This window comes from Girardinichthys multiradiatus, chromosome 6, assembly GCF_021462225.1.
Source record: "Girardinichthys multiradiatus isolate DD_20200921_A chromosome 6, DD_fGirMul_XY1, whole genome shotgun sequence".
Lineage (NCBI taxonomy): Eukaryota > Metazoa > Chordata > Actinopteri > Cyprinodontiformes > Goodeidae > Girardinichthys > Girardinichthys multiradiatus.
In genome coordinates, this window is record NC_061799.1 from 43405557 (window position 1) to 43419576 (window position 14020).

At 42.1% G+C, this 14020-nt stretch overlaps 1 protein-coding gene across 3 annotated transcripts in view; it reads right to left on the reverse strand.

Moving 5' to 3' along the window:
- efr3a (EFR3 homolog A (S. cerevisiae)) overlaps nucleotides 1-14020 on the reverse strand; it is a 122456-nt gene that overhangs the window by 4988 nt on the left and 103448 nt on the right. For all 3 annotated transcript variants that reach the window (XM_047367946.1, XM_047367945.1, XM_047367944.1), the window contains 8 exons: nucleotides 11497-11658; nucleotides 10180-10311; nucleotides 8361-8428; nucleotides 7424-7551; nucleotides 1996-2081; nucleotides 1789-1837; nucleotides 870-973; nucleotides 119-168 (listed from right to left, as the gene is read on the reverse strand). In XM_047367946.1, the coding sequence (XP_047223902.1) occupies nucleotides 119-168; nucleotides 870-973; nucleotides 1789-1837; nucleotides 1996-2081; nucleotides 7424-7551; nucleotides 8361-8428; nucleotides 10180-10311; nucleotides 11497-11658 (779 nt within the window). The remainder of the gene's footprint in view (nucleotides 1-118; nucleotides 169-869; nucleotides 974-1788; nucleotides 1838-1995; nucleotides 2082-7423; nucleotides 7552-8360; nucleotides 8429-10179; nucleotides 10312-11496; nucleotides 11659-14020) is intronic.

Here is a 14020-nt window from a genome sequence, read left to right on the forward strand (position 1 = left end):
GAATTTTCGCTCAAACAAGAAATGTCAGAACACTTTGTAAAGAAAGCACTGAAGAACACATTTAAACACAAACAAAGACCAAAATAAGATGAAGATGAAGGCGAGATGATGGACTCACCGGATGGTTAGTTCAAAGATCTGAGCCAGACGGTCGTGGAGCATGTTGGCCTGGTGGAGAAAAGCATTTCAGGTAAGGAAGAGATTTCAGTGATTCCCAAACGTTTTAGCAGAGACACAAATGTTTAGTCTGAAAGATTCAGTGTATGACCCGATTCTTCCTGAATTGTTGGAAGAAGTTGTTGCAGATGTTTTCATCCCACTTTCATTCAGTGTTCTTGGTGCAGAATCAGGTAGAAGCCCACTCTGGTTGGATGAGAAGGAACCCCACAGATGGATTGGATCAGGGGGCTTTACTCTTCACTGTGCTAATGTGTTCAAACCCAGCAGCTGCCAATGCCAAGCAAGCTCTGCAATGGTGGTGACTGGATTCTGGAGGTCCTCAAGCTTGCAGTTGAACCTCTCAGCTTGAGGTTCTTAATGATCCAAGAAACTTATCTCAGCTGCATTTTCCTGGATCTGATGTCATTTTGGTGTTAATGATGAGGGCAGCTTTTCTTTGAAGGTAAACATTGCTACAAGAAAACAATAACTTCAAGCCCATATGTCCTCTTTCATAGCAATTAATCTCCCGATTAGACAGAGAGGCTTCAGCTGGACTTAACCTCTGCTGTTGGAGCTGCTACAGTGTCATAAGATTAGCTGATCGATATGAGCGAAAACTAAAGCAAAGTTTGTTATAAAGTTAGTAAAACAACATTTGAGTTGCTGTTAAAACTTTTGTCCATCAGTACATCGTATTTATTTCCCACCTTTGACTCGCAGTGAGCAGCGATCTCCTCAAATGGAGCCTTCTGGAACTTCTCGATCACTTGACGCCTCTTCTCCCTCTCCTGCTCCTCCAAACCAGTCGTATCTAAAAGAAGAAACAAAGAACCTCAGATCACTTTTATGTGACAAGACAAATGTCACATTCAGACTAAATGAAAAACAGCGAAACAATGAAAAATGTAGAAGCGTTGACTGAGAAATGAGTTCAACCTTGTTGCTTTCAGAAGATTAATGAGGAAAAGCAGCAGCCAGGCACTGCTTAGATGCACTCATTAACTAATCATCATGTCTGTTAGCTGCTTTGGAGAGTACAGGTTTTACCAATACCAGGATAGAAAGAGATCAGCAATAACCTTAAAGAAGCAGCCAGTCAACCTGGGAAGGGTTATAAGATCATTTCCAAACTATTTGAAGTCCATCATTTCACAGACAGATTATTCCCAAGTGGAAAACATTTAGGACAGTTTCCAATCTTTCCAAGAGTGGCCTTCCCAGATAATTAACCCCATTGTCAGAGCATGCAATACTGAGAAATGACAAAAAGAAAACCTGAGAACCCAAGCACAGACTCTACAGATCTCAGTTAACAGGTTAAGGATTAAAGGTCATGATGGGAACACAATTATGGCTTGTTTGGAAGTGGTTGAAGGGGAAAACCTGGTAGCTTTATAATAAATATGGCAGCAAGAATTATGTTTACAAAGCTTCATCTGAATGTAGAGATGTTTGACCAGAACGAACAGCACCATACTGGGTGAAAACCAAAACTAGCATATCAGTACAAACTGTTGGGTTTATCACAATTCACAAACGAATTAAAGGCTGTAATTATTTTATTACTAAGATCACATGTGATAAAAGGAAGAACTAGTTTGCTGACAGAGAACTGGTTGATCTTACCGATGGCCTTCTTCAGGGTCTCAAATGTGATCTCCTCAGCCAACTCCGACTGCAGATACATGAAAAAACCCAAACGTGATTCTGTAGGAATTCTTCATTTCTAGCTGAATATTTAGGCTTTTAAAGACTGACTGGCAGAAATAAGCTAAAAACACCTTTATATCCTTTCATAAGTGACATTGAGTCATAAATGAAAATGAAGCGCACCCTATCTGGGAGGCTGTTGGACATGATGTCCACTTGGAGAGAGATGGTGTCCTCAAAACTCCTCCTCCTTTGCAGATGGTCTTCATCTGCAACAGCACAAAATTAAATGATTAATCTCTAGTTTAATTTTAAAACATCTTCTGACACATTGACCGAGGTAAAGATGTATCAAACAGAATTTGCATGACCATATATGGAGTGATGGAGTAATGAATTGTCTGGATGGCCCACTGGTATAAAGCTTTGACCTTTCAAATTGGAAAAAGTGACAACAGTCAGTACAAAACAATTTGCAGACATTTATAGATCTCGTTAAAGTAGTAACTCCTCTGCCTAATGTTCCTCCTGCATGTTTACCCACGATAACTACCTGCAGCAGCAACTTGTTTTCTTCCACCACCACAAGATGAGCCTCAGCTTTTTAGAGCAAAAAGACATTTGGTTGTGTGAAAATTAACGTCAGCCATACAGAGGTTGTGTGTTATGACCACCTATGCTCCCAGAATAACGTTTTAACAGCGGCATTACCGAAACACTCTCCCTGAATATGTGGAAAAGTGTTGACTTTTAGCTGCTTCCATTCACTGCTGCTCTGTTTTACATAAGCACTGCACGGGTTGGTGACTTAAACTGAGGCCGGAAATCAGAGTAAAAATGCTGGTCAGAACTGGAGCAGAAATGACAGCGTCTACCTGAATGCTGCCAGAACTTTAGATTTCCCTCCACAAACAGACCAGTCTCACCACAGAGATCGCTGGTCCGTTACATCTCCAAGCTACTGTTTAATCTGGCTTCAAGTCCTTTACATAAAACGATGAAATGCATGTTTTAAACAGAAGAAAAAATTAATAAATAATAAATATCTGAAATATGTCTTCAGAAATTAGTAAAAGTTTATGAAAATAAGTTGAACTTAAATATATAATCATTGAAATGGTTCAAAACATATCAACGAAAATTATGCAGGTAATTAGGACTTTCCGAGGAATTCACAGGAACCCATAAAACTGCAAATGTAGGGGTTTCCAGGAAGAAGAAATTCCGGTTTTATTATTTATAGCATTAATTCTCATACAGGTGTGATTTTATACAATTTATATTTTTGAGCAGAGTTTATCTCTCCTCCCAGATACAGAAACCCTTCGGACTCAGCTGCAACGCTCCGGTTTTCTACAAGGAACAAATGAGATTCTTTCTTCCGAGCCGGAAAATCTCCTGTGAGGTTTGGAAAGCCGCCTGGAGCTGCTGCTGTTTGTTCGTCTGCAGGAACGGATTAAAGTGCATCAGAGTTTGACCGTGGAGGGTCAGACGAGGTGTGAAAACACTGAGTGGCGGCGGCGCTTTATAATTAACTTTCTCCATGAGTCAGGGCGACCTTTGCGGAGAACTTGGAGCAGGAATGACTCAGCAGTCGGCACTGATGAGGAAACTCGTCCCAAAAGACGGGAGATTAAAGAAGAACAGAAAGCTGGGCTCTTACCTCGCTGCTGTACCTCTAACATTTGCTCTCTCTTATGTTTCATAAACTCTTCCAGAAGATTCAGTTAGTTTTTATTTTTATCTTGTAGACGAAATGAGACAAAAGCTTCTCAGACTGAAAGTCTAACAGCATTAATCACATCTTTTACTCTGTTTAAGGAGCAAACGAGAGAACAGAAAATGGTTTAAAAACCTGCCCAAATGCAAGCTCGCTTCTGACCACCAGGGGTCGCTACAGAGCAAATACCTGAGGCTGAGAACAACAGTTGAAATACACAGCAGATTGTTTTACTCCCTGCCTACGGTACTGACCATGTTACCGTTAGCACTGCACGATATACCGCGAATATACCATCATCGCAATATCAGTATGTGAAATATTTATATCACAAAGGACCGTTTGGAGTGTAATAATTGTTGGCTAATATACTGTTGTGTTATGAACTTGCTGAAGTAATATCTAGCCAGTTGGACAGAGTCTCAAAGCAGCAGATGTTCACACTAGATGCCAATGACAAACTGCCCTGAATGCTAAAGGTCACAGGGTAATGGAAGCACAGATGAGGACAAGAGGAAAGAAGAGGAAAGGCAAATATCGCAACTGATCGACATCGCAATATTATCGTCATCAAGACCTTCTAATATCGTGCAGCCCTAGTTACCATTCGACCCAAACTGTTGGTTCTGGCTAAAGCAACAAGAGAGGATGTGTCTTCATCAGTTTTTGGGGGGGTGGAGGTGTCTTGTGGGGGTGTGACCCAGTGGGGAGGGGATTCATGGTATTTATGTTCGGAGGCCTGTGTTCAATATCCGTGTCCTGGCTGGGGGGGGGTCCTTTGAGGAAATTCATGTTGGGGTTCATGGGGTTGAGATTGGAGTTCATTGGGGGGTTGGGACTGTGTGGTCCTGGGGAGGCTCTGGTTGGCTGGCTTGTTTGGACTGGGTGAACCATCCTTTATTTATTTATCAATTATTTTTCCTTTTCTGGGCCTGGTTCTTTCAGGTTTGGGAGGGGATGGCCCCAGTCTGGACTTGTGGCTTGGGTGGTCATCCTGCAGCCTGGGGGGCTGGTCACCCCTCTGGGGTATCGATACCTGGACCTGGGAGTATAGAGTGCATATGGGGGGTGCGCATGAATGTCCACTCTTGTATATCTTTACGCTGGGTGTGTGGGTGTGAGTGTTTTTATGTGTATGCATAAAAGGTGAGTGTAATTGTGACTGTGTGTGTCTGTTTTTCTGTCAGGCTAGGTCTTGGGCTGCCTCCTCTCTTGGATCATCCCCGGTGTCGAGGGCCGGGGTCGTCCCGTCTCACTCCTGATGGCTGCTTGGCAGGGCCTGGGCCCCCTGGCTCTGTTGGGCCTCTGCTGGGTCCATGGCTGGATCTGCTCTGGCATAGCAGACTGCCTAAGGACTCGTAGCTGCAGCTCCCTGGGCTTCTGCACTGTGGCAGCTGGGTGGTTTCCCTGGTCCTTTTCTCTGCTCTTCTCTGGGTACTCTGCTCTTCATTAGTACTGTGTACTTTTCGCTAATGTTGTTCTTCTCTATGTGTTACTGCAGGTGTAGAAGCAGTCTTCTATGGTGTTATCTTGTACTCTCTTCATCCTTTTGTCTCTATTTGTATCTCCTTTCCTTTCTAACTTTTTTCCCCAACTTCTCTCTCTCTGTTTTTTTTCCTTTTTGTTTCTGTTTCCATTACATTTGAAATTATGCCAAAGCAGTTTCTAATAAAGTTTATTTTATAAATATCAAGCAAAGCATTATAGCGTTAGCCGTAATGCTCCACTTGTGAAAGTAAAGTTGTTGGGCTTCTTCTTGGCACTTAGAGATCATTTCTGAGTGCTACTCTGCCAGACAGGAGACATTAAAAGATAAAGAATATAAATAAAGCAACAAGAGAACAGATGCCAACTGTTGTTTTGCAGCACACAACCACGACAGGTTATTTTAGGGCAAGATTTCAGATTTGAATGCACCTTTTTCCACTTCCACCCCACAAAATGACAACTGCAGAACTACAACCCCACAGTTCAAAGGACCAATCAGCCTATTCTTTATCTTCATCATAACAATTATGGCAAAAAATACAACACTGATTATGACTTTTATTTGAGATTAACCTCTGGACATTACCAAAAGGCTCTGGCACCAGGGGCCTGCAGCCTTCTCAGTCCAAAGACCCATTTTTCCCCTCAGTGCAGCTAAATAAAGCTCTTTTAGAGCAGCAATGATACATGAACTTTTGAAAAAGTAAGAGGCATTGTGGAAGGTTCAAAGAGCCACTCGTAACCAGGAGCCAAAGGTTGCAGACCCCTGGTCTACACCTAGCATCTCATGACCCACAGTGAGGTCCAAACCCAGAGCCTGGGAACCATTTGGACCTGAAGGCTTTCAAGCTTTGGAAAGTGGTATTAAAATGTTAACTCTAAACTGAACTGAATGTAGATCACTACTGTCATGTTTCAACTCATGTGGTTAGTTTAGTGTCATGTTAGTAAACCAAAAAAATCACACAGGAACCAAACAGGAGCGGCTAATTTATTCTACTTTAAAATTAAAACACAGACTGGCACCAAACACACAAACTAGTGAACTATTAACAGATCAACCGCATCATGATATACTCACCACAGTGAGTCCAGACGCAAAGCAAGTAAAATGGTTCAACAAGTTATTAAAGTGTTTTAAACTCCGTCTCCAACTACATAAACAGCTTCTGTTCTGAGGAAAACTGAGAAAACGGACCTGGTCCGCTCAGTTTTCCTGATGGTTAGGGTGGGTTGGGATGTGAACAGCTGATCGGATCAACTAAAAACAAACCTTGGTACATTTATCTGATAAAATTCCTATTTCCTGTTTGAAGGTTTTTTATGTTCAACACAAAAATTAGTCCAAACACATCAGAGTTTGATGACCCAAAGTTCTCTGATCTTGGGCCTCTAACAGTGGATTCTTCCAGGTCATCCAGGTCGCTAAATCTTCAAGCCACTAAAGCCCAACTATAAATCGGATCATACACAAAGCTCACATTTAGAACCTGCTTTTCTTTGCACAAATAAACCAGAACTAGGACTGCAGAGCGTTAGGCTCAAAGAGTTCTACAGGGAGTTCCCGGCTGTGTACCGATGGAGGACCGAGCCAGAGCCTGGGGGTGACAATTATGTGGGCGGGGGCTGATCAGGCCGGCCAATCAGAACAGTCGAATCCTAAGGAGCAAGGAGGACTCTACAGGCTGATTTCTGGGGACTTTTTACAGCAAACTCAGGTTGCATATTACAGCAGGAAACTACATCTACAGAAATCTACTCCAGCTCTATCCAAGCCTTTTACCTCTGGATGTCTGCTTGCACCTGTGGAGGATTTTTCCTACGGTGTAAAGCACTGAACATGAACGCATGGCAGGAAGAACAGAGGGAAACCATTGGTAAGAGCAGAAATAAAGCCATTATTCCCAAGCTCCAAATCAACTTAACACTTAGATTTTTTTCTCATAGTACTTAATAAAAGCTTACTTATATCAATTTCACATTTTATATTTTGTCAAATGCTACATATTGATGTCTTTTGCATCATTTGAGACACTTTTCTACAGTCCATGATAAGTTGGTGCTTTACCAACAGTTGGTTAACCAGTTCAGGAGATGTTCCCAGAACTTACAGCGGACTTATGGGGATAATTATACTGGGGAATGTTAGAATTTGTAATGTTCATATTAACTTGGACGTACACTGTAAGTACCAGAAAAGTACTTGTAAAGTCTGGGCAAGTTTCAGACAAGACACTTTATTACTCCGTGTTATTTTTGTATTAACTTTGTAAAATAACTTTAAAGCCACAAAACTCTGCATAGCCGTTTGTTTGGTGCAGTAACTACACTTTGCATCGTACGTTTGTCACATTTGAACACTTTTGTTAAATGGTGTTAATATTAGAGCTGGATGCATCGTACCTGTGACCTGTGGAATATATGGGATGGACAACCTCTCCACGTTGTATCCTGGCCCTGCCAGACACTCTGCCATGTCGGCTGTTTGAAAATACAGCTGCCTGTCATGCTTGTCCAATGATTCAGGAAGACTGGAAAAACAGAAAAATATGTAAATAAGTCTGAATTACTAGATTGGATATTTGACTGGTTCTGATTCAGGTGGTAACAATTCCCCTTTGGTGATCCTGCATACCCCCAAATATTGCCTTTGGGAAATCTGTCGATTCAAGTCAAGATTCAATACTTTTCCACAGTAAAATTTCTAGATTTCCAGTTATTTTGGCCCATTTCCAATGTGAATGTTCTGCTTATAATGATAAGGCTTTAAATATTAAGTCTTCTTCCAGTCCAGGACGCTGCGGCCTGTCTTTTAACTGGGTTTAAGAAGTATGATCATACAACTCCTTTGACCTTGACCTTTAAATGTAAAACATGCAAACCCCACTGACTGAAACATAAGAGTTTTGTAATACTCTACTTTTTCCATGCTTATCCAGACTTGAAACTACTCGGCCCATGCTGGAAACCTGTCCTTCAGTATATCCCCATGGAAACCTCATCATGATGCAATCTTCTGTGAGCTCCATCAGGACTGTGACCAACCCCGGTGGGCGTCGTGCAAACAGTGCAGAGACACCCTCCTGAGACCAGGCTGTAGTTTTTAATGAACTTCATTGTTAACCTCATTTTACCATTTATCACGCAGCTGCATACTGGAAGGTTGTGTTTTCAATATGGCTGCTGCAAACCTCCACGTAAAGTAATTATAGCAGGTGGACAATGAATGCAGACACCTAACAGGACTCCATGTTGACAGTGTTTCTTTGGTACAAACATGGCAGTGCCGGCGAGATTTCAGATCATCTCCCAACAATCTGGCTACAAAGTAAATACTTACGGACACTTGTCTCTGAAGATGTGTTCAGGCAGGAGGTGCGGAGCACCCATGTTTCTCAGCTCAATTACCTGAAGAGGCAACAGCAGAAATCACCAAAATTATGACTTCAAAGATACTTTGGAGCAAAAGTAAAGCAGGAGGAACAGGGCAAGCAAGTGCCTGTGAGACTGTACAGGTCCTTCTCAAAATATTAGCATATTGTGATAAAGTTTATTATTTTCCATAATGTAAAGATGAAAATTTAACATTCATATATTTTAGATTCATTGCACACTAACTGAAATATTTCAGGTCTTTTATTGTCTTAATACGGATGATTTTGGCATACAGCTCATGAAAACCCAAAATTCCTATCTCACAAAATTAGCATATTTCATCCGACCAATAAAAGAAAAGTGTTTTTAATACAAAAAACATCAACCTTCAAATAATCATGTACAGTTATGCACTCAATACTTGGTCGGGAATCCTTTGGCAGAAATGACTGCTTCAATGCGGCGTGACATGGAGGCAATCAGCCTGTGGCACTGCTGAGGTCTTATGGAGGCCCAGGATGCTTCGATAGCGGCCTTTAGCTCATCCAGAGTGTTGGGTCTTGAGTCTCTCAACGTTCTCTTCACAATATCCCACAGATTCTCTATGGGGTTCAGGTCAGGAGAGTTGGCAGGCCAATTGAGCACAGTGATACCATGGTCAGTAAACCAGTTACCAGTGGTTTTGGCACTGTGAGCAGGTGCCAGGTCGTGCTGAAAAAGGAAATCTTCATCTCCATAAAGCTTTTCAGTAGATGGAAGCATGAAGTGCTCCAAAATCTCCTGATAGCTAGCTGCATTGACCCTGCCCTTGATAAAACACAGTGGACCAACACCAGCAGCTGACACGGCACCCCAGACCATCACTGACTGTGGGTACTTGACACTGGACTTCTGGCATTTTGGCATTTCCTTCTCCCCAGTCTTCCTCCAGACTCTGGCACCTTGATTTCTGAATGACATGCAGAATTTGCTTTCATCCGAAAAAAGTACTTTGGACCACTGAGCAACAGTCCAGTGCTGCTTCTCTGTAGCCCAGGTCAGGCGCTTCTGCCGCTGTTTCTGGTTCAAAAGTGGCTTGACCTGGGGAATGTGGCACCTGTAGCCCATTTCCTGCACACGCCTGTGCACGGTGGCTCTGGATGTTTCTACTCCAGACTCAGTCCACTGCTTCCGCAGGTCCCCCAAGGTCTGGAATCGGCCCTTCTCCACAATCTTCCTCAGGGTCCGGTCACCTCTTCTCGTTGTGCAGCGTTTTCTGCCACACTTTTTCCTTCCCACAGACTTCCCACTGAGGTGCCTTGATACAGCACTCTGGGAACAGCCTAATCGTTCAGAAATGTCTTTCTGTGTCTTACCCTCTTGCTTGAGGGTGTCAATAGTGGCCTTCTGGACAGCAGTCAGGTCGGCAGTCTTACCCATGATTGGGGTTTTGAGTGATGAACCAGGCTGGGAGTTTTAAAGGCCTCAGGAATCTTTTGCAGGTGTTTAGAGTTAACTCGTTGATTCAGATGATTAGGTTCATAGCTCGTTTAGAGACCCTTTTAATGATATGCTAATTTTGTGAGATAGGAATTTTGGGTTTTCATGAGCTGTATGCCAAAATCATCCGTATTAAGACAATAAAAGACCTGAAATATTTCAGTTAGTGTGCAATGAATCTAAAATATATGAATGTTAAATTTTCATCATGACATTATGGAAAATAATGAACTTTATCACAATATGCTAATATTTTGAGAAGGACCTGTACATTTAACCAGCAGTACGTTTGGTTGACGACGCACCTTACTGACGTGTTGACAGAACGGTGGGTTGGCAATCATCTGACTCAGGAAGTTGAGGTACGCTGCCACAAGCGCCATGATGCCGCAGCGGATAGACATCGGCATGTTCTCCTCGTTGTTTAGAGCCATCTCCTGCAGAAACCAGATACACAGAGGGATGGTTTTAGAGCACATCTTCAGGTTTGATGAGGCCACCAGGCCTTTCCATCACTGCCCTGCATGCCTTCATTTCTAAAATATGCAGACTGTGATCTCATACTGTCAGCAGAAGATTATCGTCTAGGCAACGACCCCAAGGCCACAGCTCAATCATTAGGAGCTGAATATGAAGCCCTGCAGCTGTTTCTCAGCAGGGTGATGCAACATTACATAAGGCATGATGTGAAGGTGGCTGGTCTGATTACACTCAGGGATATTAATGATACTTTCATCATCTGCTGATGTGTAAATACTTAAAATATTCAAATGTAAATGCTAATGTCAGGGTGGCGACATATAACAGCTTCAGTCAAGAAAAATAAATGAAAATATGTATTTTTTTTACTTGTCAGCAGCAAACAAAGAATGTTTTTTATTTCCCAGTGTCCCAGCTGTACCTGAATGCAGCATGAGCAGTTGTTGGGGAAAATGACCTCTGACATGCATTTTATATGTTGTATGGAGTTTGTGCTGATTGGATGCTACAGGTAGCAGTTTGGACTTGATTTTTCTCCAGAACCAGTTGACCAAATAGGCTACTCTCTCTCTGAACTTAGAGGCTACCTAACTGGAAACTACAGGCTACTCTCACAGGTCTCTACAGGTCACTTTTCTGGGACTTACAGGGTATTAGAGATCACTACAAAAAAGATTATTATGTTTAACCTGCAGGAAAGTTCTGGAAAGTACCCTGTAAGTGAAAGCTGTACAATAAATTGCTTCCTCCATCAGGTTAAAATTAAAATGCCTTTACCTGTAAAACCTGGGATCACTTTCCACTTCTGAGTCAGAATTTATTAGTTCTTAGACAGAGGAAACATTTGAATGTCTTTAAATCAGGCTTCGTACTTTTTAAAACCAGAGGTCCCTTCTATGACTGAAGGCTGCATCATGCATAAAAATTAATTAAAGCTTCAGTAAAAAATTTGCTTGAACTAGTTTGCATGTCATTCCATCCTGGTCCAAACTCTGTTGGTAAACATTTTATTTCTGTGTTTGAGAGCATTTCGTATCATCTACACTGTGTAGTGTTGCTAAAATCAGTTAGCCTGGTCAAAACAACTGGTTAGAAAATCACAATTTATTTCTAAATGTTCAGAGTTTGAACATCAGTGTCACCTGCAGAGCGATGGAGAGTCGGATCAGGTCGATGACCACTTCTTCATTGGCCAGCTCAATGGTCAGAATGGCCAGGGTGGTGAAGAGCAGCTCAAAGTTTTTGTGGACGTTGTCTTCCTCTTTGCAGCCCAGATAGACGTGACGGTAGAGCTGCTGACCGTGCTGAAAGGAAACAAGGGACAACGAAGGAAAGGATTAAGGAATGAAACATCTGATGAATTTTACCGCTGAAAATCACAGCTGAAAATCCGTGTAAAACGCAGTTTTTCTTCCTGAATCTGCTCTCCTCAACCTCTGCCTGACTGATATTCAGACACGTTTAAACCATATGTAACTGCTGCTTTTATTAAGCTATATGCAGGGTTCCGTCCCTCTTCCCTCACAACTTTCCCAACAAACTCAAATAACAGAATCCAGCCTTTTTAAAATCAATTCATAGACTGGAGTCCATTTATTCATCATATGTTAAACTTTGTTCCAGTTTCTGCACCGGTCCACCATGCTGTTTGCTTAAAATGAGGACACAGGAACACAGGACCTGAAGGACACTTTAAGATGTTTGTTCCAGTGAAAAAGCAGCAAGAGACCAAAGCAGAACCTCTGAAGACTCTGATCCAGGTCACTTTAAAATATTACAATAAGTTTTGTGGGAGAACAACACATCTGATTCAATACTTTCTGATTTCCATCCTCCATCGGCACAAATGAGGGAACAGACTATTTCCTGGAAGAACCAGTGGACTGACTGCCTGACGGCAGGATGCTGTTTGTGGGGCTGAACCAAACAAACTGGTGTGTTTGTGTTGGTGTTAATGAAGCATCACGTCTCCTGGTGGGATGATGCGTCTCATTAATAGCATTCTAATGGCTTTTGGACAGCAAAGAAGCTCTGTGACAGTGAATGATAACAGACATTAGGACCTGATCCACTGTATCTGATTAAGATTTTCAGTCAGCAGGTTGCTACATCTAATCAGTAGAACCCAACTAAAACATTTCAGACTCATGCAGACAACAGTTCAGACACGTTCCAAAGAAACGAGTCGAAGATCTTCTCAAGATGTTAGAATTTACTGCAACCATTTTATCTGCTGCAACTAAACAGAACATCTTCGTGTTTGGACTTGGGTCCGATTCCATAAACCGCCAAGAATAATGAACATCAGAACCTGAAGGGTTAAGCAAACCAACGCCTGCTTTTCCAAACAGATGACCCATTTAAAACATCTTAAACTTGCTGCTTCACAAAACCCTCAGCCTTCCAGAACACGACTGATCTGTCAATTTTCAGTCCAGTTTCAGGTGTTTTAGTCACCAATCATTCAGTGTTCAATGTGGACTTATTGACCCTGCTGTGAAGATAAAGACCTCAGCAGTGGATTGACTCTCTATAAACAGAGGGGGGGAATTAAATTAGTTTAGCTAAAAAAATTCGGAAGGTGAGAAAAAGATGAATCTGGTTAATTCTGACCCAGTTTAAAAATAATCTTCTGTGTCAAAAGCAGAGCTGATGGAGATCACACATCGACTATGAAATAACTGTGCCAGCGCGCCGCTCGGGCATTCAGGCGCTCCATGTGGAGGCTAATGGAAAGCGAAGGGCCAGCGAGTCCACATTCACCTCTAATGAGTTCCAGTTGGATTCCATTAAAGGCCGCTGGCAGCAGAGCAGAGCCGGCGCTGGTTCCAGTCCTGCAGTCACTCGCTCTCCAGGCTGCAGTTGGTGCGTGAACTACAGGTGAACAACTTCAATTGGCAGCATCTTTATGGGGAAGTCATGAGCTGAGGGATTATTCCAGGCTGGAATCCAGTTTAGAGGATCTGGTTCTGTCCTCAGTGTTCTTTCTGGAACAGGTAGAACTACACTTTCTCATACACTATTTGAAATGTTTTGATACATGAATCTAATTTAAATCTAACGTCTAATTTTCTGAGAGTCAACTAAATGTAAAAATACCGGATCTAAACACTGCAAAATTAAGTTACTACATTACCGGATCTGGGCTCCAAGGAACTTAGAAATGCACAATTTACCTTCAAAAGGAAATTGCAAACTTACTGATAATCTATCTCTACAACATAAAAACATAGTGGTTTATTTTCCCAGGAAGGTGTTACCTTTTCCCAGGAACATACAACCTTATGGGCTGCATTTCCAAGGAACTTATAAACCTAACTGTTACCTCCCCTGGTAATGTAGGGGTTACCTCACCCAAAAGTGAATTGATGTTTCCCTGGGAACTCACAGGCTTATAGGTTAACTTCAGTGGGAACTTTTATGCTAAATTTAGTGGGAACCTTTAGGTTACCTTCCCTAGGAACTTTCACATTTATTCCCTACCTTAATTAGGATTGAAGTATTTACTTTCCTCAGGAACTTACAGGATCCCTTTTAGGAGAGTGCTGCAAGTCTAAGCTTTTGATTTACCAGTTCATCAATGTTTCAACACTCAATGATGCTCAAGAGATGTGGCATCAGGACCAGAGGAACAAGATCCTGGCTGAAATTAGCTTCCTCTGTGAG